Source organism: Thunnus albacares, chromosome 19 (genome assembly GCF_914725855.1).
Source record: "Thunnus albacares chromosome 19, fThuAlb1.1, whole genome shotgun sequence".
Classification (NCBI taxonomy): Eukaryota; Metazoa; Chordata; class Actinopteri; order Scombriformes; family Scombridae; genus Thunnus; species Thunnus albacares.
Window position 1 is genome coordinate 4,648,857 of NC_058124.1, and position 27,434 is coordinate 4,676,290.

The 27,434-nt window shown below is 38.9% G+C and overlaps 1 protein-coding gene across 2 annotated transcripts in view; it reads left to right on the forward strand.

The window, feature by feature from the left end:
• hivep3a (HIVEP zinc finger 3a) overlaps positions 1 to 10,555 on the forward strand; it is a 36,355-nt gene extending 25,800 nt beyond the window's left edge. For both annotated transcript variants that reach the window (XM_044336381.1, XM_044336382.1), the window contains exons 3-7: positions 412 to 590; positions 4,266 to 4,435; positions 4,536 to 4,610; positions 6,001 to 6,602; positions 9,607 to 10,555. In XM_044336381.1, the coding sequence (XP_044192316.1) occupies positions 412 to 590; positions 4,266 to 4,435; positions 4,536 to 4,610; positions 6,001 to 6,602; positions 9,607 to 10,149 (1,569 nt within the window). In that variant the 3' untranslated portion in view covers positions 10,150 to 10,555. The remainder of the gene's footprint in view (positions 1 to 411; positions 591 to 4,265; positions 4,436 to 4,535; positions 4,611 to 6,000; positions 6,603 to 9,606) is intronic.
• The last annotated feature ends 16,879 nt before the right edge of the window (positions 10,556 to 27,434 follow it).

Here is a 27,434-nt window from a genome sequence, read left to right on the forward strand (position 1 = left end):
AATCTATAACAGAGCACTGTATGTAAAAATTGACCACCATGAGAGATTGTCTGGCATTTTCACATTTATTAGACCAATCAAAATGTAGAACTTACAGGACAGAGAGAGGGTAGATGACATGCCATTAAAGAGTGTGAGTCACATGTGAAACTAGATGGTTAGTGCCCACACTGTCACTGTGTTTAACTCCAGTAAAGTCAAGGAATTCTGTTGCACATATACAGGATTGATTTAGGGTTCTTGGTAAGTTAGCATAGCAAGCCTCTTTGCAATGATGACACGCTGAGGGAAAAAATATATGTGCTTTCACAAATGCTATGATACACAACGTTCAATGAGAATTCCCAATTTTTGTCTCCCTGGGCATGCTGGAGCAGTTGGTGAATTTGCCCATGTCTCTTTCGAGTGTAGGTCTACAACAGCCAGTCGCACTGCGGAGACCATGAGGGAACAAGGAAGGGACAACAGTCAGCAGATGACATCAGGTCAAACAGAAAAGAGAACAAGGAAGAGAAGAGGAAGGAGGGGGAGGAAGTCCAGTCATGCTCCAGAAATAAACAACCTCCTGAAGTTTGGATTTCCGAGAAAGAGTGAGTACAGTATGAACTAATGACAGCTCAGCACTGTGTAAGATGCATAAGAACATTAGCTAATAACATCAGTGTTAAATTGAATGTTAGTCATTGCTTACAGTGTTGGAGGATTGCGTCACATACCGTGGTATGTTGTGGAAACTGATGTCTGTCCACCATGTTGGAGAGGCCAAGGGTAGGCTGTCTGCACCAACAGAGTCCGTCTGTTGATGGGATGAAGCCAGGAAACTACCTAGCTTCCTCTGCCCCTGCAGAGATTCATTTATACCAACCATCACAGCCATTCACATGTAGAGGCAGCATGTTTCAGTCTCTCACACTGACACCAAAGGAATACAGAGAAAATCTAGGTACATGTACTTGTAGCATTAAAGGGAGGCTGCCATATGGAATGGAATTGGGCACAAAAAAGACAAATGTATAAAACGAAAAGTGCTGGGGTCTAAAAATATGCTGAGAGAACACGTATTTTACTATATATATATATATATATATATATATGTGTGTGTGTGTGTCTGTGTGTCTGTGTGTAATTTATATTTATAAATTACATTATAATTAATTTTAATGTAATGTATTAGTTTGGCAGGCATGTAATTTGCTTTTATTATTAATTGAATATTGCCCAGGTAGGTTAATACAGTGAATTTCTTCTTTATAAATAATCAAAGGCATAAAAATGGTTAGAATGCATCCCAACAGCACTGGGAGGTTCAACAGAAGTTTATTAGGCTATTAGACTTTTTAGGCTACTGGTTCTATGTAGTAAGCTCAAACTCCCGGATCCCACTATTATTAATTCAATTCAACGTAATTCAATGAACACCGTTACTTACACTCTTACTGTAAAATTACAGAAAGTGTTGTCAGTGTAATAACTTTTTTCTTACGTTATTGTCACAGAAAATACTAATTTCTGATTGGCTAGCAGGTGTATAAGAGGACACCTAAAACAAAGATACAACCTACAGTTTAACCACTGTTCTAAATCAGTGTGCAATACAGCATATCAAATGATACATACAAATGCGAGTAACCATAGAAACCAAACGTGTGCTTAATTCTGTATTACCAGATGTTAACTGTCACTGACATGGACCTCACAATGTGTTAAAACTAACTATGAACAACTTTTACAAATGGTTTATGAATTGAACACATGCTACCTTGTTATCCTTTGGTGAGCAATGGCATTAGTGCAATAACACACCCTGAGGTATCTCCATATAGAAAATATTGGTCTCTGTGGAGAAAATACCACTCTGCTTTATGTTCGTTTTGTCCCAGTCTTGTATTTCAGGACACATTGCCATGTATTAACCCTGACCTGTTTGTTATTTTAAAAAATGTGATTCTTTTTCCTTTTAGTGACACAACAGTCTTTCACATTTCACTGAAAGTCAGTGAAATGCAGTAAGCAAACGTGTAAGGTGTGAATTTGTTTGGACACACTTCTGTCAGGAATTTGTCTTAATTAAAGCAAACACACTCCTCAGATTATTTTGCGCCGAGGTTAAAGCAGACATGCTCAGTACTTTTGATACCCATCAGAAATAAACACTGCAGCGATGCGATGCAGGGGAGTGCAGAGAGGTGCCATCTGTGTGTCTCTTTTTGGTTCGGGAGTGTGTCTGTGAACAAATCCCTGTTGTGACTCATGTTGACGCTCATCACAGCCTTCCTAAAAGAGTGAGTCATCCTCACGCCTGCTCGCTTTCTCCTTCTCCGTCTGTTCAGTCTGTCTGAGGGACAAAAAAGACTAAAGTGAGGCAGTAAGGTAGTCGGATGCTGACATTTTTTTGTTGTTGGCATGGGGGAGAAGGCGAGGGTACTTAAACTCTAATCTTGGGTGTAAATGGTCCTTGCATGAAAAGACTATGTATATACTGTACCTGCTTTATAATATAGGAGTACAGTGCACGGGCATGACGGCAAAGTGTTTCTCTTTCATTAACTTGAAAGTTTTTCAAGACTGTAAAAGCCACCGTTCTACCTGCTGAGTTTATCCAGCCGTGAAGCCTGTAGTGAAAATAGAAGAAAAAACAGCAGATTATAATCAGAAGGATTGTTTATCATAGGAATGTGTTTTCATTTTCTGTGTTTTTTCATGCTTATTTGGAGCAGCAGCTGGTCTGGGCCAGGGGTTCCCTCCCTCTCTGCGCTGTTTTTATTGGCTGGTTGCAGCAAACCCCGTACTTTGGGCCACATCGTAGGCTCCCCCTTGGTTGGACTCAGTGGTGGTGTGAGATGTGATGGGGTTATAAGCAGGGTGTGATTTGTGAAAAAAATCAGAGGGGAGGATGTTTATGAAATGTTTTTATTCATGAAAATAAATCAGAACTAAAGTGGGCCTATCTAGACTATGAAGCATATTAGGCTATTTCTTGCAGCTGTTACAGTAACATTTATAAAAATAATAATGAATTTAATAAAACAATTACGAAACTTGACCTTGACCGCTGCATTTGTCCAGGAATGTTTTCATTCATTTTTTAAAATGCAGCTCATCAAGTATTGCAATATTTTTACTCTCAGCGATGTGATGAAGTTCACGTCTTGTCCTTTCCTCACCCGCACATGTAGGAGATGTGATCATATACAATAAAACAAAAGGTTAAATGCTAACTTAACATGCCAGAATTAAATCCCCCAACACGCCTTTCAGTACTGTGGATAACTCCACTCGGCCAGACGTGCCAATACGCTTAATGCCATTCTTGTCACTTTTTAATTCACCTCTTCATAGCAAACTTCAGTATCGAATAGAAAATAATCACAACATGCAATAACACAATGTGCTGTCATCATAAAAATAAATAGGCTACAGTACATGCCTACTTGTCAGATGAAGAAAACAGTCTGCTTTGATGATGAACTTTTGTCTTCTTTTTATGCTTTCCTGTAGAAGGGTCGTCCACAGCGTGTTGTTTTGACCCACATCTCTGCAAATGCCAGGAAGGAGGCGACCCCTGGTCCATTTACTGCATCATCATGTAGCCCAGACGCAGTGTCATCTGCACTGTCACACGAGCACTTACAGTGAAAGTCCATTTCTGATTTTAATGTTGTTTGCACTAATGACTGTTCTCAGGTTGCAGAGAACACTTCGATTTTTTTTAAATAGCCTGTTTTTATTTTAGATATTTTATATGGTTAATGGTGAAGCAGCATAAATCACTATGAGGGGGATACATTTTTGTCCCCACTGAGGATAAAAATAACTCAGCAGAGGCAGGGATATATAGACCAGAGGGAGGTGAAGGGGGGGGGGGGCGGGAACCCCACCATTCCCCCCCGGCAAATCACACCCTGGTTAAAAGGCACAGAGGTGGGGTTCTGGTTTTGGCTTATGAAAGCCGCCCTGTTGAAGCTGAAGTGGGTGCTTCGCTGAGGGACCCTCAGTATACACGGAGGTGTGGACCCCCGGCCCAGCTGCCACAGTGAGAGCTCAATGTACAGTAAAGGCCAAACAGATAGCGTACTTATGCTGGATAAATACAGGCACTAAAAAGCTGCTTACAGGTGCTAAAGGGCCCACAGCCTGTCTGTCAGCTCCACTTACACTCTTATTGATTGTGACTATTATTCTGAGAGGAGCAGCATCAATAGACAAGTGACAGGGAAACTCTCTGAGGACGAAACTGAAAACTCTTGTTTTTTTCATACCTACAGACCTAATGAGAAGTATGGCATCGTGCATGATGGAGCTGGAGGGAAGTGCCAGTGTAAGGAGTGTGGATTTCATTGCAAGAATACTAGTGTGCTGGAAAAGTGCACCCATCGCATCACAGAATCCTCATTATACAACTGCAAACACTGTAATGCTGCTTTCAAAGCCAAAGGTGAGGAAAGACCATGAATTTTATTTTGTTTGTTTCGGAATTTGTGACATTTATGTTCACTGTGCAGCTTGTATGAGCTCATCTTCTCTTGTATTTATAGGGAGCCTCACTGAACACCTGAGATCTAAGGCACATGGAAAAGAAACCTGTTGTTACCCAGATGACACAGATGAAGGTATGCTGTGTTGTTTATTTTTATTTGTTTATATGGGGTTGCTAATATTTTTGGATTGAATGTACCAATAAAAAGTATTTTCTGCCATTTCTCTTTTTTATCGCTAAGAATATTAATAAAACATGGTCACTGAATGTTTAAATTCAACTGAAGCTGCCATTGTTTTTGCTACAGATCTGCTTTGTAACTTACATGTCCTCTGCTCTCTTCTTTGGCACTGATTTACATTAGCACCCACATTAGCTTTTAGGCTAGTATCACCTCATCCATAAGCATTGACTTGTGTTGCACTCAGTTGTAGAAAAATGTTTGCAGGCTGCAGAGCTGTTTAGCTAGTCAACTGTAGCACCTTGAAAAGTTTAAAAACGTACTTGCAAATGTCCTGATTGGTCAGTTTGAATGCCAATTGATATCATTGTTCTGAAGTCCCACTGCTAAGAAAAAGCTTTGTCCTTGGCCTGTAAGCTTCATTTAGCAGTGCAAGTTTGTTTACATTGTGTCTCAATGTACTTCCTAGATCAGCTGTCAATCAAACCCATACACTGGCCTGCCTGAGAGGCTTGGAAGCAAAGAGGCTTCTCATGTTTCTCCAAAGACCTCATTTTCTGTTTTTGATAATAAAGAAAAGTATTTTTTTTTTACCACAGAAAGGGCTGACTTCTGTGATTTTAGTTAAGTACGCATTTTCCAGGAACAATTTCACTTAATGTGTAATGCCTTCTACAAAGGAGATAAATTAAGACTTAATTTCATTCATTAGTTGGAAGACCAATAACAGTCCTTTTTATTGGTGGCTGCTCACAATTACCCTCAGTGCTGTAACCTGGCCTACCCACCCGTTCTCATTAACACTTCAAGTATTGATTGATTGATTAAAAGATTAAACTAGGTCTCTCATTCTATTGACTTACAGTCTTCGTCACTTTGTTTGACATTTCACATTTCTTTGAGGAGAAGTGTAAACATTGGTTATCGGCGTATCAAGATCTCGGGCGTACGAGATGTAAGATATGTGGGAGTAGATATGCAACATGGGTGAGGCTCATACATGTAATACCAATGGAAAAAAAATCTCTGCTACTTATTTTTTTAATGATCTGTTGCAACACAGGCCACTAATACCTGCACAGTTTTATTTCCAGTGCCAACTTGGCCATGGAATTGGAATTTAATAAAAATTAAAATGGTGCTAAAAGTTTTTACCTGAATATTAGAAATGCATCTGAACAGCACAGTTTCCTCTGAAACACCTCTTGTATGTACAATAGGTGACATTGGCAACTATTACCCCAATAATTGATTGTAACTCTAGAATGGTGTTTCGGTAAGAAAGAGGGCTGATGGAAAATAAAAAATAGTAATCTGTTTTGAATTTTTTGTCCTGTCCTAGGAGTCTGTGAAGATCATTCAGTTCACCCAGATGAACAAAAAGATGATCAGTTCTCCAATCTGGGAAAAGGTGGAGATGAGGATGATAACATTAAGGACAAAGATTGTGATGAAGACAACTGCTCCACAGCTGCTGAAAGCTCTCACACTGCCTCCCCTGATAGCAAGAAACCTCATCCAGGAGGCCAGCTGATGGAGCCTGAACTCAGCCGATCCCTCACACTTAATCCCAAGGATTTTACCAAGAAGAGCTCGGCCAGCACCAGGAGGGCCCTGTTCGCCCGCAGACGCCTCGACGCGTCAGCATCCTCTGGAGGCTCTCCCTCTCCAAGTACTGCATCCCTGATTCCACAGAGGGAGCCATCTCCACCCCGTAGCCCATCGCCCAGGCCTCGCCACTCCCCTGCTCCCCCTTCCTCCCTCTCCCCATCCAGTTGCCATGTCTCCACCTCCCCGGTGAGACCAGCCTCCCCTGTCAGAGGCCTTTCTCCTGTAATAGTCCAGTCCCATGGAGCGGGGACCTCGGGGCCTCCAGGCTCCCTGGCAGACACCTCTGTTCAGCGTTGTCTTTACCCAAGGGACCGACCATCTACAGCACGACTGGTAAGTCACTTAAAAAAACACAGTGACATAACATCTGTTTACAGCATTTTGATTAGTTTTCCACTTATAACGCAACCCAGTCATTGTTTTCTGCATGTATTTTAGTCTAATTCTGTCATGGTGCTGTGTTTTTGTCATGGGTATAATTAATGCTGGTGAAAATGTGGCCTTTGTTCAAACCACAGTCTTCACTCACCTGTGACTTGATCCATCTCTGTTTGTTTAGCCTACAGTTTTAAATAAATCAGCTTTTGGCTCACAAAGCTAATCTTGTGTGGCTCAGTCAAATCCCAGTAAGTCAACATCTAGAACAAATATAGATAGGCTGGTACATATGAGGTTATTTTAAAGTTGCACATTTATTGGAAAAGGAAGGAAAGGCAACTCTCTTGTTTTATATCAGTCAAACCAAGCCTGCAGCTCCGAGCCTTAAAATAATGCGGGAGAGTTCCCAAATAGACACAACATGTTTTCCCTGGGCAGCCGCTGATAAAATGAGAACCAGGCCGATCGTTAAATACCAAAGATTGGAACCACATGTCGACGATGAAAACAACATGGGTGAATATCTCAGTTTGCTCCAATAAAATAAAAAACATGTCTACTCCAAACTCGTCGTTATGTTATGGTGTAACCTCACCACTTCCTCCTCACACCAATATAGGTCTCATAGGAGAAGACACTGATTCACATTCTCCACGGGGTTGTTTTCCGCATCTGCACACAGACATTTCTGTTCACATGTTAGCTACATCTGTAAACTGAGTATATATTTATAAGTTGAGTAATTTTTATCCACCAAAATATTTGATGCATACATATGCATCATGCATACATTAAAAAACCTCCATACTTGACTTTCTTTATATCCTTTCTTATATATATTTCTTTAACACACATATTTTCACAAATTTAATTCATTTTATTGTGTTTCAGCACACCATTCTCATAATTCAACTTATACTAGAGCTTGACTGATAAATTGTTTGAGGTTGTTTAAAAGTACTGTAAAATGCCATAATCTTTTAATAACCAAATCTAAGGATCTAAGTATACTTATAAAAATATTTTTATATAAGATAGGTATTATATTATAGGTATTATATATATATACATACATACATACATACATACATACGTGCATACACACACACACACACACACGTGTGTATATATATGTGTACATATATATATATATATATATATATATATATATATATATATATACACACACACACACACACATATATATATATATATATACACACACACACACACACACACACATATATATATATATATATATATATATATATATATATGTGTGTGTGTATATATATATATATACACACACACACATATATATATATATATATATATATATATATATATATATATATATATATATATATATATATATAATTCATACATTTATGCTTTAAAATATTCAAGGAATATTGGAATTATCACGTATTATCATTAGAGAGGCTATATTACTTTTGAAAGGAGAAATAACACATTCTTCCTCTGACAAATGAAAAGTTAATTAATAAGCAATAAAATGCACCCTCAAGGCTCGGTCAATTCAGTACACTTAGCTTTCCTTATACAGTCTTACAGTACTTATGTTGTAACTTATGTTGTCTAGCGTTAGCTAACGTAGCAAACTATATTGCTACTTTGTCCCTTCTCTTTTGCCATTGTTAAACTGCACTTGAGCATATCACAGATAAACATTTGAATGGTTTTAACACAAAGAAGTAAAAACACAGGCTGAATCCAAATGTTGATGTTATCAGTTTGTATAATTTGGCCTAATGTAAGCATGTAAATGTTAAATAAAAGAGGACCCAGGATTGAGCCTTGGGGAACTCTACATATCACGTTGTTCTGCTTGGACGCACAGTTACCATTCAAATGAAATCCTGAACTGAGATTCGTCACATAAGAGGTGGTCCCTTTTTGTTTTTGAGGAATGAACATCAAACTGTTTCTGACTCTGCAGATTCTAATATTTTATCATATATTATCATACTTTTGGATTATAGCCTATGAATTGTACATAACTTAACAAAACATAACAAATTTTTCTGCTTTTATCATCATTCCTTTCTTTATGTTGTGACATCCGTATTAATATGAGGTATGATTCATCTTATGAGCAAAACCTGTTTACAGTAAGTAAACTCTCTTTGACAGTCCTCTGCACTCACAGACTTCCTGGGAAAGCTCCCATTAATTCAGTAAGTCTGCAAGTGCGGGGAAGGCCAGACATTTGGATTCATTCACAATACTTCAACCGGAGGCATGTTTGTTGTTTCCTGCTTGTGGTCCCATTCCACTTTCTCTCATGCAGGTTGCCTAATAATGATGTCTTTAAAGAATAATTAACACCAGGCTGAAAAGTAGTGTTTCACTGCCCTCTCTGGTTGAATGTTTTAAACCTGTTTAAACTCTGATTACCATATACTTCTACATCACTGTAGCAAGGTGAGAAGTTAAACCACTGGAGGTCAGAACAAACAAGATTTTCAGGACATGTTAGGATGCTCTCCGTAGTAATTGACTGAATGGGAAATGACAGGAAATACAATTTACCATTATCCTGTATTTGCTACTTGTGACCAGAGTCGCCAGTGGTTTAGTAAAAGTTCTAGCTTTAAAAGAAGTCATGTATGAGCTCTCTGGACCTCTGTCGGTGACCTGTGTGACGTTCAACCCAATCCTACGTCTCTGTCAGCTGCAGCTGTTTACACAATGTCACAGTTGCACAACAAAGGCCACCGCTGAGACCTAACAGAAACATGTGGTAAAAGATTAACACATCAGCATTTCACATATTCTTGATATTTGATCCCATGTACTTTTTTTTCTTTCATTGCTGGTTGCTCATTCACAGCACCTCCCAGTGCTTGGCTTTTAAAAGTTGTTATGTCTTTACTGTATCCTATTACTTTATCCCAGCAGGACTATTCAAGTTTCATTTTATCTTGTCTTGTTGTAGTCTGTGGATGAGGTTGGTCTCACCCACATCACCCCACATCCCACTAGGCCTCGGGGAGCCCACAACGTCCTGAGTCACCTCCCTCTTCACTCCCAGCAGCCGAGCAGGGCCCCGAGCCTTCTAATACCCATTGGGGGGATTCACATGATTCAGCCCAGGTCGCCCCTCCCTCTGTACACACTGGTGTGCAGCCCCACAGCAGCCACAGTTAACACCACAGGGGCAGGGACATCTTGGAGACTAAGTGAAGCTCCCAAAGGAAGGTTTTCTCTGCTGCATCGACAGGATACTCTCAAAGAGACGTCGCCCAGCAGCCGAGCCAGCCCACGGGACCCCGGTGCATCAGGGGAAATGTCCAGGAGTAGCCGTTCAGACACACACAGGAAGGCCCAAGGATGCTTTAGCGTCCGAAAGCCGTTGAGTCCCGGAGCAGAGACGAGACCTCCGGAGGTGAGCACAGATGCACATGTTACAGAGAGGTGTGTTTACCCCGAGACCACCCAAGGCCAAAAAAAGGCTCCTTCCTCCCAGACACAACTCTGATAGGAGGGAGAGTCTGAAGGGACAGTGCAAAAGACTACAAACCAGAGAGAAAACACTCTGGTTTAGAGACCGTGGACAAAAGGCAAGAGCACTTGAGCACCGCTTCTGAATGACGCTATTATGTAATTATATGAATAATATATAGACAATATGTTAGATATGCAGTATGTTTTGTAAATCTTTTTTTACCCTCTTGTTTGATGTCATCGGTGTTCAGTTATTTATGTGCTATTATGCAATTCTGTACTATATGCAAAAGCAGCTGGAATGAAAATAGAAAAGTTTTAATCAGTTCATCTTTTCCCTATTAACCCCTTTGACAGCTATAATATACTATTGCTGTGTTAATGTACTGTATTACCAAAATGGATATAGAAAGGTACTACAAATATTTATTCATCCCGAACAGTATTTTGAAGTGCAATTTTATGTCAAGATTGTGGTTTGAAATGTCATTCTTAAAGGCTGTGATTATTATTATTTCTCAGTTTTTTTTATTTGTTGTTGTTGTTGTCTTTGTTTGTGTTTGAAGAAGCAGGGTTACGATCACCTCCTTTTCTAACATCTTTAGAAAGAGAAGCTTCAGATCAAGACGTTCCAAGTGCACTGACAAATGATTTGATACCCAGAGGAAACCTGTTTCACGTACATGGTAGCTACGGTACAATTTTTTGCATAAACAGATACATGTATTTTTGTGTTGTTGCTTTTATAAATGATACAATCACTCTGTCATTTTCATGTTTACCATTAAACTTCTCATTTTTACAGATTTATATTAAAACTGTGGTATGCTTGTGGTTTTTGAGTTAGTTACAATTACTGATACATTTTCAGAATGTAAGGACATGAATGGAATCCAGGGGCTGTCTGAAGGTAGGAAAACTGCATTTAAACACAACAGCATGCTGAAGAAATGTTCAGGAATGTAAAGTAGTTTGAATGTAAAGTAGTAGACATGCTAGCAGGAATGCTGCTAGTAATTTGTAGTGAAAAGGTCAGGTCATCCAAATTACAAGATAAATACAAATACACACACACACACATATATATATTTATATATATAATACACATAGTTCTGTCTAACTATGGAGGTAATTTTGGGTGTACATGCACATGTTTTCTGAGATTTCAGTCTCTAACAAAATATAGCAAAGATGAATGGCATTTCCTTTACGGTGCTCAAAGCATTGGCAAATTACAAATTACTTATGAAATTCAACAACATCATTATTTTTTTTACTATTTATATAGCACCAAATCACAAGGTTTAGACCGTACTCTTTCATTTACAGAGACCCAACATTCCCCCATGAGCAAGCACTTGGCGACAGTGGCAAGGAAAAACTCCCCTTCAATAGGAAGAGCAGAACCAGGCTCTAGGTGGGCGTCCATCTGCCTTGATCAGTTGGGTTGAGAGAGTAAGAGATGGACAGCAACAACAACAATAATAATAAAAAATATGACTAATAATAATGATAGTAGCAGCGGGTGTCGAGCAGGACCACGGGGGCAGCAGGCAGCCCACAACCACAGATCCAGATTCTACAGCTCTGGAGACAGAAATACCCATGAGACAAGAAAGCACAAAACTACAGGAGAGAGAGGATGCCGAGTTAGTAACATGCATTAATGGGACATGAATTCCTACAAATGGAGAGTAGGAGGAGAGGGAAACTCAGTGCATCACGGGAAATCCCCGGCAGTCTAGGTCTATAGCAGCATAACTAGGGACTGGTCCAACACAAGCCCAGGCTGGTCCTAACTATCAGCTTTATCAAAAAGGAAAGTTTTAAGCATACTCTTAAGCATAGATAAGGTATCTGCCTCCCAGACCGAAACTGGAAGATGGAGAGGAGCCTGATAGCTGAAGGCTCTACCTCCCATTCTATGTAGAGATTCTAGGAACCACAAGTAAGCCTGTATTCTGGGAGCACAGTGTTCTAGTGGGATAATACGGTACTATGAGCTCTTTAAGATATGATGGAGCCTGACCATTAAGAGCTTTGTAGGTGAGGGGAAGAATTTTAAATTCTATTCTGGATTTTACAGCGTGCCAGTGCAACGAAGCTAAAATGGGAGAAATATGATCTCTTTTTCTAGTTTTTGTCAGAACATGTGCAGCTGCATCCTGGACCAGCTGGAGAGTCTTTAGAGACTTGTTAGGGCAGCCTGATAATAAGGAATTGCAGTAATCCAGCCTAGAAGTAACAAATGTGTGGACTAGTTTTTTTTTGCATCTTTTTGAGGCAGGATATGCCCTTATTTTTGAAATGTGACGTAGGTGAAAAAAGGCAGTCCTTTTATGTGGGAGTTAAAGGACATATCCTGATCAAAGATAACTCCCAGATTCCTTACGGTGGTGCTGGAGGCCAAGGCAATGTCATCCAGAGTAGCTATGTCATTAGATAATGTGTTTCTAAGGTGTTTAGGGCCAAGCATGATGTTTTGTCTGAGTTTAGTAGCAGAAAATTGCAGGTCATCCAGGTCTTTATGTACTTGAGCCATGCTTGAAGTTTAGTTAACTGATTGGTCGGTTTCATCTGGCCAGCCAGTAAAGAGTTTAGTGAGACCAGTTATCCAGCATCATGGATGCTAGGGTTTAGTGAAGCTAGATACCCCACAGAGCGCCTGAGTAAATTGAACTTGCTTGGTGAGACCAACTGCTTACAGTAAATAATCCACAGAACACTTTCAACAGAAGAAATAGTCCCTATGAAAACTTTTCACACTTGGATGTGGAGTATGCAGAGTAATGAGGACACAGATTATGAAAAGAGATGTTGAATTTTTCAAATGTATTTTTTCAATGCTGTGTGTACCACAAAATTCCATTCACTATAGTATCCTGATCCACTGTATTAGTGGCGGTAGATATCTTAAAATGAGGGCAAATAAAACCAAATCTATCTGCTTGTCTTAATCCCATGAGGGGTAAATGAGAAAAATGTTTGTTTTTTGTAATTTGGTTGTACTGACCCATTAAAGAGCAACACACCCGTGTGGTCTTCTAAATGCATGTCCAATGTTACAACAGGGTCAATAGTATGGTACAGTAATAGTAACAATACTTTTCCTTAAAATTGAATTCAATTCCAGGGAGACAAAAGATTATAGAAAAGTGAATTTTTGTTTTTCTGAAACCTGCAGATACTGTGCTGATGGATGTGGCACCACCCTGTGGCTATGGTAAGGTTGTATTTGATGAGATGAAATACCACTTCTCAGAATGAAAGCACTGATCTTATATGAAATCTGTTTAATGGCCCGCCTTGTTTTTGTTGTTTTTTTCCTTCTGTATTCTGTATTTGACATTAGTCTTTCCATTTCTTCTCTGAGCTGATATGGTCATTAATGCAGCTCGTCTTTGTTTCCCAGCACTGAAGATGTCACATGTAACCACTGGGTGGCAGGAGAAAGCCACTTATGGTTACTGCTGCCTGGATGCTGAAAAGGATGACATCACAGTATTCTGAACCCTTCTGCTGTAAAAAACTGTCCAAGAGATGACACACATACAGCAGGAATACAAGTACAAATATAAGGATGAACTCCCTGTTAGTCATACACTGGGAATGGAGGGAAAAGGGGGAATTTTATTGTATATTTTCTTATTTAAACTGCAACGTGATAGAAACCATGGACAACTGAGGTGTGGCAAAAGAAAATATTGTGCTTTTATTCCTACATGTGTGATTATTCCTCCATTTTTCAGCAATCTACAATCAAGTGTTAGTGGGAAAGGTTGAATGAATATGTAGGAGCAACAGAGCAACAGAGATAGCAAAAGCCAAAAAAAACCAAAACAAAACCCCTGAAATGGTTTGCCGTTTACACAGTGATAATATGATTACAACAAAAATATCAACTGAATATTAAGACTTATTTCCAAAGGAAGAGTGATAAGGTTAGAAGAAAAGATCCAAACAATGAGACGGGGATTTCTTCCTCTGAGCAAAATGAAACATCAAAAACAAAAACATCGGCGACTAGGGGATTCCTGTCATATTGAAAGTGCAGAAGGAGGTTATATAAACAGAATGACCCGACAGACCTATGGCAACACAGTATTTTATCAGCAACAAATACCCCCTTCTTTTATGTCTGCAACACTAAGAGAATTAAAGACCAGAATATGTGAACGTATCCCATTTGCTTACACTTGACCTTGTTGTTGTCATGTTAGTAATAACGAATAGTAAACTGGCTCAAATATGGCAAACACATATGATATAATAAAAAGAAAAGCACACACCATAATTTAGTTAAGTTTCACAGTTGAAATATTTAAAATTCTCATAGATATTACCTTTTTTAAACTGGAGGTTCAGCAGGCATTTTACAAAGTAAAAACACATTGATAAACAAGAGTCTCTAAAGATTTTCTCACTTTTTCTCATTATTCCAAAATGTCTTCAAAATATGGTGAAATAATAAAAAACTAAATGAGGCCTAATTTTCACTTCATGGTCTCCGGCAGGTTTCATTTGCAAATAACAATGTTAAACCCCCATTTGCCATTTGAACATGATGTGAGTCAGCTGAAGGTCATGGGCATGTTAAAGCTCATACAATAGATATAAATACAGATTGACATCTCCTTCTAATAGAGGACTGTCCAGTTTCTTTTAATTTATGAACTCATCCCTTAATTTTTGATTTTTTTTTCTGATGTCTTTTTATCGATACACAGTTTAAGAGTGCATTGGGTCACATATGTATCTCCTGTTTTGATACATTTATCAGCTTTGAACTTTGTTGTTCTTTATAATAAATGTCTGTTACTATGGCAGTCCCATAGTTTATAGAATATATCCTGTATCAGCTGGTTCAAATTGTGAAAATGCAATGTCAGAGAGGGTGGAATGAGTTAGTTAGAATTAGTTTAACCTTAAAGCTTTCTTTTCTTCTTTCTTTCTTTCTTTCTTTCTACCTTTATTTTATTACACCATGGGAAATACAAGCATACAAAATCAACAAACAAAATTAGTTAAAATATTTACCATGGGAGATACAACCATACAAATCAACAAACAAAATCAGTTAAAATATTTATCATGGGAGATACAACCATACAAATCAACAAACAAAATCAGACTGGTAATGGACGGTTATTAAGTACATTCCTTAAATGTCCAAGAGGTATGAGAGTATTCAGTTTTAGGTCACGTTGCAAGAGATTCCATGAGTCTGCTGCACTAATACTAAAAGCAGTCCTTCCAAATCAGTCCTGGCACGAGATACCTGAAGAACCAGCCAGTCACTGGAGTGAGTTAAAAGTGAACCAGGGTTCCAATGCAACATAGATGGCATGTATGATGGTAATTTTCTGACCAGGGCTTTATAGATATAGAGATACCAATGATTATTGTGTCACTCAGTCAGAGAAGACCATCTGACCTTATAGTAGAAGATACAGTGGTGAGTATTGTAGCTGTCACCAATAATAAAGCTCAGTACTGAGTGGTAAACAGAATCTAAGAGCCTTAGTGTGGAGGCAGCAGCATGTCTGTAAATTACATCCTCATAATCCAGAACTGATAGGCAAGTTGATTCAACAATCTTCTTCCAACAAATCAACAGAAAGCAGGTTTTATTCCTGTATAAAAATCTGTTGCCGTAATTTGCCAACAAGGTTTATGATGTGGTATTCAAATGCAAATTTGTCATCGAGTCAGATGCCAAGATACTTGTATACTGTGACCCTTTCAATATTCGAACCATTGACAGTAGAGATATGCAGATTACAGTAGTCTATGTTTTTGGATCATGAGAAAACCATTCATTTTGTTTTATTTGTTTAAGTTTTGTTCAGTTTAAGATTAGTAAGAGCATGTTGCAATGCATGAAAGGAGAGTTGCAGTTTCTCGATGGCTAATTGAACAGAATCAGCAATACAATACAAAGTAGTATAGTCCACATAAAGATGAATTTGGCAACCACGCAGGGAAGACACAATGTCATTGACATAAATGCTGAACAGGAAAGGGCCCAGAATGGATCCCTGCGGGATGCCTGCTGTAATTGGCAGGAATCCAGACTGGGTCACAACATCCTCACACACTGACATCTGTCACGTAAGTAATTCCGAAACCAGCTGCAAGCATCCCGATCAAAGTAATGCCAGTAATGAACAGTCTTTCTATAAGTAGAGAATCGTTACCTGTATCAAATGCTTTCGCTAAATCTATAAATATAGTGGCACAATGTTTCCTGCAGTTTAAAACAGTGATCTAATCATTTAATACTAGTGTGAGAGCTGAAGTGGTGCTGTTATAAGTTCTAAAACCAGATTGATGTGGATGATTTCAGCGGGTTATTGACTAATGATTCCAGGATTTTTGAAAGACAGGACAATTTTGAAATTGGGCAATAGTTAATTAGATTGTTACCATCTCCACCTTTGTGCATCGCGACCACATGGCCGGATTTCCAAACCCTGGGAACTATGCCTGATGAGATAGAAAGGTTGAGTATATATGTGATATGTACCTTAATAAGAGGTACAGATAATCTGAAGAAGAAAGGATCCGAATTATCCTCACCATCTGACTTCTTGATATTGATGGCCTGCAGTACTTTCAGAACAAGATCAACAGGGAAAGGCTGAATGGAGAACTTGGACTCTGGGATAACTGTATACACACAATCATTAATTGTGGAAGGGGTCCCTATAGGTCTATCCTCAAATAAGTGGGCAGTAGCAGCAAAATGTTTATTAAAAGCTGAACAGACATCATTCAGTCCTGACACTAAACAATCATCAAATTTGAGACTTGGGGGAAGAGGAGTAGTGGCTTAGTTCTTTTTGACTGCTTTTCAGAATTTGGCCAGGTCCAAATAGGAGTTTGTAATTAAGTCCAAATAGTATGTTGACTTGGCAGCCCTAACTGCTGCTGTATACTTGTTTCTTAGACATCTAAATGGCGTCCAAAGAATTTGATCCCCTCATTCTTTTCCTTAAAGAGAGCTGATACGTCATGGGAAAACCAAAGGCTTAGTCTATTTTTTATTCAAATTTTTTTTTAAAAGGTGCATGTTTATTAACGATGGAGAGGAAGGTTAAGGTTAAACTAAGTTAAAGGTGATATATATGCACATTTACAGGTCTGCATTTTTAATCTGGGTCTGTACTGGAACATCATTGCATGATTTACGGTTCAAAAAACTCCTTATTTATCTTACTAGTGCAGTGCCCATTCAAAACATGCCTGTTTGGAACAGGCCGATTTATCAGTACCTTACCTAGAAAGAACAGTGGCTGTCCCCTAAACACCTCTCATGCAGACTGTCGCTAGACGCTACCATTTACAGATGCTCCCTAAAAACCTCACACACAGGCTATCAGTAGACACTATAATTTACCCATGTTCCCTAAAAGCCTCACATGCAGAATATCTGGAGACTACAATTTTGAGTTGAGCTGAAGTTGATCAGATGAACTGTAGTGCCTGTTCAAAACATACCTGAGACATCCTGCACTATGTCTTGAACATACATACAAAATTCCCACGTGTGAGAAACGGGAATACAGCTCTAAACTTTTTCAATTCATTCTCTATGGTAGTTCTCATCACGACACCATCTCTGACCACAATGAGGGTTGCAATGGCAGAGTGGCACTGTCTGTATTTCTGCTTGTTGACTCCACGGGCAGAAGAATAAGCAAATCAACATTATCAACCTAAATTATGAGGCATTTTTATATATTCCTTGAGAACCGCTCATCCAAACAACTTCACACATCGACATTGCACTTCCCCGTTTCCCCAGCAATCTACCCACCAGGTATGAGGTAGATCGGATGAACGGTTCTTGAGGTCTGTGAAGGACAAACCCACATACATACATGCATACCAGTGGAGGCCAGTCCATAGAGGCAGAGGAGGTTGCTCCTCCTCTATTTTTTGAGAGGTAAGAGGAGATCAAAATATAAAAAAGAACATTTAGTTGAAATTAACCATTTCCAAATCTCAGTATTATTTATAAAATATTTTTTCTCTTTTCTTTAGAAAAAAATCCATTATTGAAATTCTGGTTAAAATGCTTCAAGAGCGACACCTGCGGGACAGGAGAAAGGGCAGCGTGTGTGAAGTGGTGGTGGGGGGCAGTGGGGGGGGGGAGTGGGGGCAGAGGAGGACCTATGAGGAGGACGGGCTCCTGCTGTCCTCTTCAGGGCGGGATCTCTTACATAGATTTTATGTACTTCATTTTTTTTCATGCTAATCTATAATTGGCCAAGACACGTAAAATGACGCTGCAAGTGAGGACGTCCTCCCTAACCAATCAACAACCAGAATACAATATTGACATCACGTTGGTCCAATGATAGTTTCCAGATTTCATCTTCAATTCTCTCCACTGTAAGGCAGAGTAGCAGCAGTAGATAACGAGCAGTAGATAGCTCCTTGTGTTAGCCAACGCAACAGTTAGCTTGTTGTTGCAGCCTGAAGGACTATTAAGGACTGTTGTTAAGCTAACAGGAGAATGGATCTAGACTGTGCAGCGCAGCAGCGGCGTAACGTCACCTGGGAGGCCGGAGAGATAAGCAACCAGAGAAACAACCAGGAGAGTAAGCTTGTTTGTCATTGTTGCTAATGTTATCAGACTGGTTAAGCAGCAGCCACAAAGTTCTGTGAACTAACAAATAAGGTGACCAACAGCTACAAATGGACGTTATGGATACTTCATCTCCACGAAAGAAAGAAGACGTCAGATAACGTGAGTCAGATACATCTTCTCTCTCTCTGTCTCTTTGGTTAATTTCATCTCTGATGGTTAAATGTCTCTGTGGCTGTTGTGTGAATTTATCTCCATAACAAGAATGCAACAGAGATCATATAATGTGTTGTGGGTAGTTTGCTTGTTGAAGTTACAGTGAACTGTCTGGACTCACTCATGCATTTGAAATTAATCCCGTTTTTAATTGAGTGGTTGTTCAGTCAGCTGTTGATGTTATGTGATTAGTGAATGAGTGTGGAGGAGGTCTGGCTGCTTGTTGTGACAATTTCTTCAGTTTGTTTTGAGCTGAGTCGTATATTGAGTAACAAGCTTAAAGTAACCAGAATAACAAGTGTTAACATGTCAGCTTTGTAGACTATATTTAGTATGTCGTGCATATAGGTAAGAGTGTGTAAGTCATGTATGTGATACATGCATTAATACTTTCTGATGTGAACCTACACTTTTACATCTGTGAATGTTTTTAGTGTTCAATCTTTCTAGTATTCAGCACTGATTTGAACCTCAGAGTATCAAATCACAACCTTTGTGGTACTTTATATATTTCTGTATACTAAGAAAATACATAGGAAACACGTGTAAATCATGTGATATGTTGTCTATTTTTGATGAGAACATAAATCTGTTGTTACAATAGAACAATAGTATAAATTTGAATTTCACTTTGTTGGTAAATTGACACATTCTGAACCACTGCACGGCTAAAATGAGAACTTCTTTGTTTAGAAACAATATGTATATGCTAAATGTCTTTAAATAAGCAGCCTTTTCACCACTCAGGGGTTTTTGTTTTTGAAAGCAAATACTTTTATTGGCATACAAAATTGCCCCCCACCCCTCTGATTTCATCAGGTGGGACAATAATATAGTATGATGCTGTTTGTTGTAAGATTCCATGTTGGTTTTCCTCCTGTCCTCCCCAATTTTTTGAGTCACCAACCACCACTGATACATACATACAGACAGAAAGACAGACAGACAGAGAGTTCTTGCTCTATATGGAGAGATACTGGCCCTTTATGCAGCCTCTCAATTCAGCCTCTGTCTAAAACAGGCCGTTTTAGCTTCTGTCTCTTTAAGGCCCCCCCTCCTGATGAGCCCACTCTATTCTGATTGGCCAGCTCTCTAGAATTACCATAGTTTAAAAAAAATTCCATATGTTTTCATGTATGAAAAGACCCAAAATGAACACTGTAAACTGACTCTCTCCTCTGCTCCACTATTACGTCTATCAGCAGGTCTCAACAAGGGGAGTCACATCCACCTGCTACATGACACACATGTCCCTATTTGGACATCATTCCCAGTGTTGGGGGTGTTCTCCAGAGATAAAGCTGAGGTAATGACACACCCAAAGTGGGGACTCTCCATAACCTTTGGTTCCAATTCTCCTTTCCACAAAGTTAGGTTGTAAAAAAATAGGCAATAAATGAATCGCAAGAATCACCTTTGAAGTTCCTCCTACACATTCCATGGTGTGCTGTCTCTGTGTTATGGGTCTATAAATAGGTAGAGGTCTGTCTGCAATGAAGCGATGCGTGAAGTTTTACCTCAGTAGTCAGCGCAGTCGTCTATGATCTGGGAAACTCCAGTTCAGGACCCGGTGTGGGGACGTCATTCGTAAGGTAGTTTATTCATGAACACTTATTTTAACACTTTAATATCCTAAAAATAAAAGCGTAATAAAAACAAAAAGTTGATTCTATCCACTTTTATTTGAATACAAATACAAATAATTTTGCTGCCGCGACAAATACAGATACAGATACAAATACTGGGCCCTCTGCGCATCCCTACCACTGTTGTTGGATTTCACTACTTTTTCTCTTCCTTACTCAAAATGTCAACTCCTCAAATACATACACTCAAACAGATGGCCATTTATGGGCATGTGTGAGCTGATGTCAGCTCGTCAGCAAGGTAGAAAAAACCAAGTAGGTCTATTTGTGGACTCGCAGTATCTACACGACACAGTCACAGTATCACAGTATCTACGCATAACACCCACTCTACTACATGACACACCTACTTGGTTAGGTTTAGGCATGGGCAGTGAGATGGTTAGGCTTACGGTTAGTGGTCAGGGTTGTGTGTCATGTAGTAAGGTGGGTGTGTCGTGTAAGTCTGCAAGACTGCGGATAGACACTTCTTGAAAAAAATCATAGCAAATGAAGCATTCACAACGGGCTGAAGCCCTGGATTTTGACTTGCAGGGAGCAAGAACTTTGACCATATTTAGCATCCAACATCATAACAATATATGAATAACAGAAAACCAAAAAAAGTCAAATATGACCCTGAAAGAGTTTTTAAATCTTTCATTGTATATTGAGTTTTATTTAATCACTTATTGTTTGAGATTTTCTTTCCCAGAGTTCAGTTTCTCTGTAATATGAACACTTTGATACAAAGCTGAAGACTGCCTTGAGTCAAGCATCTTCTAACTCTCCTGGTATGATAATGAAACATTATTATACGTTTTTGTTTTATTTTAATGAGAGCTCAATGCTCATGAGTCATATTTCTTGCTATGTCAATTCCAAACAAATCAAACATGAGGGGATCTTTAAAATGATCAAGTATATGACAAGATTCAAAGTTTAACACTGTAAAAATGCCTTAAAAAGCATTATACTAACTTAATTTTATCTTTTAAATGAATACTGTTCTCTGTATTTTACATGTTTCATTTACAATTGGTTGTACTTTCACACCACATGACTCAGAGCTTCTGTTGACTAAACATAGCACAAAAAGTAAGGAAATTTGTGTTTGGTAGATTATTTCTTTGTTGTGAGAATGCTTCTTGGGGGGTGGTGTAACGGGACAAAGTGCACAGTGAACTCAGCAGTCACACATTTCTCTGCTCTGTATTTCTCTGTTTTGTGTCTTCAGGTTCAGTAGTTCAGTAGTACTTCAGTAGTTTCCCAGGCAATGACAAAGAGGTTGGCTCATGTACCGGAGCAGCGCTGCACAGAGACTCCCAAATGCTATTGATTTCCAAATGAATGGATATTTTGTGTTATTTTTGGCATTAATGAATATTTTCTTGGCCAGGCGGGGATTGTTGTTGTCATAATTGTAGGAGAAACACTGATTCAGTAAACGTTCAGTACGTTCAGTAAACGTCGAATACAGCTAGACCCAGCGGTCTCCATTAGTTTGGGCGAGTTCAAAGTTGTGAAAATAACGGGGGTGTTTTGAATACACCCCCGTTTTCACAGGTAATTTGTTAGTCTGTCCCTCCCGCCACAGGGAATAATGGATTAATCCTGGAAAGCTAGTGGTGAAGCACTTTTCTCCTTAGGAAAATAACACGGAGATTATTCGACCAATGAGAATTTAGTCAGATGAGAGCATATCGACCAACTAATCTACTAGTCGACTAGCAGACTACAGCCCTAAATCTTATACCGTTGGAAAGCCTGTTTATTTCCCTTTTAAATGGTGCCACATTTGTAAGGAACATGTATTTGTGGGATGAGCAGCAGAGCTGAGTATGTGGATTGCGCCCATGAAAAATTTGCCAAATCTTACCTAGTAAGTCCCAAAAGGGACAACAAATCTTGGCAAAAAATAGCACTGGGTGTGACAGACAGGAATAAAAACAGACACCCTCATCATTCCTCACAAATCACACTGAAACTATGTCGGTTTAGTTATTTTCGGTCTGTGTATTTGATGATGTTATCAAAGCCTTCATCTACTGACATGAGTGGGTTTTTTCCCATATTCGTGTCATGTCTGTGTGTGTGAGTCACTGTTTGATGCTCCTCTTTTGACTCAGACTCAATCAACTATTGCCATGTTTGCTTCCTGGTTGTCTTCTACACATTTTTTTTTACCCCAAGGGATGACATACCAGCATTTGTGATATTTGAAATTAGAGCTAAGACGGTGATCTCATATAGAAAGCCTGTTTACTTTTACTAACCCTGTCTCCCTTATGCTGCATTCACACGGTGTCAGCAGATAGGAAGCGCAGCAAAATCTCCCTTTATTGTGGGTTGGGAGTGTTGGTGCATTTTTCTTAGATGATGTCACATCATTTAAATAGCCTAAATTAGCAGCCTTTAGATAATTGCATTTGGAGGGGTTCGTGAATCCAGATACAAACAAACTGTTTCCATAAAACTCTGTTTTAACTCAGTTATTAGCTGAATCAGTTGTAGTAGTGTTGATATTGTATTTTACTTAAATGTAACTGCCAGCAGTGGTGGCTTTGAAGGCCATTTTGCCAGTGGTCTGTTGACACTTATTCTTTTTACCAAATGTAAGATATTGTTGTCAGAAATTCATTATATATCTGACTCAGAATTACAACTAGGAGGCTAACATAATCAGTTTTTTTAACTTACTTGCTGGTAATTACATTCTTAACGGTAGGATGTGAACATAGTTACTGTTGCTATGCCTGTTTTATTCTCACATGGTACATATGTAGTTTACAATTAAAACTGTAGGAGATTTACAACTCAAAAATTCCATTAATTTTTGAAACAATGTGGCCTTGATTTCAAACAGAGCTAAACACAAGCAGCCTGTCATTTCTGGTCTGTGGCTACTGATTTTTCCAAGCAGGTTTCATGAGTAGCTAGCTAGCTAGCTAGCTAATGTTAGCTCCATGAGTTGGTTAAAAAACTCGTCTGCGGCTGACCACATAAAAGTGGAGCTTAAATATGCACTTGATGGCTACATACATGATATTGTGCTAAAAGCCTGAGACTAAAGCTACATATTCCAGCGTTGTCAGCATCATCCCCAGTTGATCCAGTTGATTGATTGTATTGCAGTGTAGAGTTAGCCCTAGTGTTGTAAATATGACAAGAAAAAGTTTAAGATCACACTTTTATTTTGTTCTAACATAGCCCTGTTTGATGCTTAGCTCATTGTGCATTGTGAGACAAGGAAGTAGAGGTTACATTTATGGTCTATCATACTTATTTTCAAACTGTATATTTCATCTTTGTACAAGAGGAAAGCCTTTGAGGATAAGGACTGACCATTGGCAAACATAATGCTTGTGTAAACATTTGGCTAGCTGGAGTGTGGACTTTCCTAAATTCAATAATGAGCAGAACAAAGCTGCTAACGACACCTAAACTATGATGTGCTAGTCATATGCTGGGTTTTTAAAGAATGTATAAACTGTAACCTCACAAAAATAGTTATCTAATGATATATGTTTACTCTTAGCCTTGGAGGTCAGGTCAGGTTAGGGTTAGGTTAGACATGCTATACAACAACATAGAGTAGATACACTACATTAAGCACACTGTTCTTTACTTGCACTGAGAGCAGATATTTTGCTGTCTTGATTTCTGAATTTCCAATTACATAATGACATTAGAACACTCAGGAGGTACAACCTTTGTTGCACCTCCTTATTTGTCATTGTGCCACAGCTCCTATGTTTAATCTCATCCTTGAGGAATTTCAAAGTATTCTGCAATCATGGCTCCGCTATTTGTTTGTCATCATGCTGCCTCACATTCCTCAGTCGGCGTCAGCAACGGCTGGAAGTGGGAAATAGATAAAGGCACATTTTTTTACACTGCAACTGCAGAGTCACTGTGTTCCTCTGCTGCTTGTCTAGAGAAAGCAGCAGGGGAAGGGGACAGGCCGGAAGAGGAAATGAGCAGGAGGGGGTACCTTTAGATTTGGCCCATACCTCCAGTCTGCACTACTGGACAAATATTTGCTCTAGATGAGTTTTTTTTTTTTCAGCACTGTGACAAATAGTTGGTCAAATGCCAGTTGCTCTGCATTGTGACATCCCTTTGGCATTTCCCCTACCTCTTAACCCCTATAAACTATGACCACACACACAAATAGGCACATGACATGTTCCAGCAGTGTTTTTTCCTTCTGTTGTCTCTGTATCATCTCAGTTTCCTCTGATGTAAAATTCCTCGCCATGTCAATGATTTTCCATACTTCAGTTGACGCTCTGCCTTTGTTCTCCTGGGAAGCAGCACAGGAACGATTAGCGTTATGACGGCCGAAGAGCAAAACCTCCTATCTGAAAAATGCACTTTTTTGAGAAACTAAAAAAAACTTGTTGTTTTCTTGCAGAATGCTATTTGTTAAGGTTACCCAATACATAATACACTGTTTTTGGACTATATTACTATATTATGTGTTAACAATACCGTGATAACCATACAAACATACTGTAAACATTACCACATAATATAGTAATATAGTCCAAGAACAGTGTATCATGAATTTGGTATCCGTTTTTAAAAAAAAAAGTGCATTTTTCAGACAGGAGGTTTTGCTCTTTGGCCATCGATTAGCATATTCACAAACTAAATTGTATATTACAATATTTTAGAAAGGGAACTGATTTTGATCAGCTACTGTATATGAAAAGTTTTGATACGTAAAAAAGTGTAAATAGGTATTTTTTATAGGTTTATTTAAAATGAAAAAAAAGTTTATTTTAAAATCACAATAGAGACTTGTGTAATTGGTAATCTCCATAAGAATGAATCTCTATAAAACTGCGGTAGTCCACTGACTGATTGCACTGATATGTACAAGACAAACATGTTGGTCCATTGTTGAATTATCTCTACTGTGCATTTCATGATGTGTGGACGTCAGATTTGTCCTTTGCACCAATCGTGCCTTTGTCTGAGTTTCATTCCAAGGTCATCCTAATCCAACCACCCACATTCTTCCTGCTATCATGTTATCAGATTCACGCACAGTATTAGTTCCTTATGGCAGTACATGCCTGTGGATTTGAATTATATAATCCATTTTTATAGCTGATAAGAAGAGGGAATACCTGAGGGTGTGTGTCAAACTATAACTGTTTAGGATGTGTGGTCCAACTCTGCTCGCTGGAAAGTGGTTTCTGTTATTGTCACTGGTAAGAGATATGCAGTAAACAGACAGAGACAGTGTGTGTGTGTGTGTGTGTGTGTCACTGGACTGCATATGCATGCTGGCATGTGTGTGGGTTGCAGAAAGCTGATGTGGCAGATGGCAGCGTATCTTTTCTATGGAGGTTAAGCCATGTTACACGCCGAGAGATTGTTTGTGTGGTGGCGTAGGGGCATGTGGGACGATGGTGCCATGACCTCACTTTCCTGTAGGCCAGGGCGATGACAACTTTCCTTGACTTCATCATCCTCGTATCAGCCGAGTGGCACATGCAAACCCCTCTGTGTGTTTCTACTGTCGCCGCTCATCTCTTCCTCTTATGCCTCCAGCCTCATCCGCATGCCTCGCAAAAAAAAAAAAAGAAGAAGAAAGAAAAACACAGGGCATGTCATGGCCTCACATAACCTCCTTACATCTGCTGCCACTTAATTCTGAGTGGTTGATCAAAATATTTTGACATCTTGTTATTCTGCACAACTGTTGCTCATTTAGCATCTGTAAACAGGTTAACAATAAATAGCTTATAACATGTAGGTATCCATAATAAGTATATAAACATATAATGAATCATAGTTGTAATCATACAGAATATGTCTTCACATTTTATATTAATGTGAAATATGAAGTATTTGTTTATTAGATCCATTAATTATGTTATTATATTTGTTAATGAAGTATTTACGTATTTATAAATGCTTCTATTTCACTCTCTGTGCCAGTTGGAGGAGGATTTGCTCATGTGTTTATATATAAACACATGTTATACTGTATTATCAATCATTCATTATGCACCAGTTACTTCTAGGAGAAGTTGTAATTGTTGATTAACACCAATAAATATCTTATATCTGCTTACAATAACATTATAATATGTTATAAACATTTTAAGTGGTTATATACCGCTTATAAATGTTAATGGGGGGGGGATTAAAAATAATGTGTTACAGTTTATTCCCTTACCACAACGTGTCTCACATTCTTTGGCTTCTCTCTTCACCCTCAGACATGTCCACAGAAACAGGCAGAGCAGGCAGAACACACACACTTTAATACATTAACATGTGCAAACCAGCAGAATTCCTCGTTTTCATCACAAGCAGACTCTCACTTACCCCTCACATAACCACTGTTGTTACTGCACTCAAATTCAACTGTTAAATGTTCATCTTGTCTTCAAAATTGTAATGTTCAGGACACAGAATGTGCATTAATACTTCAAGTTTACTGTGACAGTCTCAGTCTAAGTCTTAGTTTAGGACATTTTTATTTTTGGTTCAATGATCCATAATTGTCTTAAGTTTGCAGTCGCACAAGAGGTAACTCTACAGCACAAACACTCAATCCTTGTAATTTTTGGGTCTGCAAAACAAAATTCAAATACTGTGAAAAGATGCTGAACACCAGTAGGAAATATATGCCTTCTGGCTCTGTAATCCAAAAATGGACCTTTTAGAAATCTCAGTACCAGTTGAGCCCTTCTTGGCCTGTTGGGGGCGCTGACGCTTCTATAAGAAAGGTCAGTGCTGGAATGTGAGGTGGGCAAGTGGAGTATGTGTGTGTTGAGTAACAACACTCCTCTGCATAGACAAACACACAGAGGTGGGAGGGGCCAGCATCATGATATCATCCAGGGGGGGTATAAGTAAGAC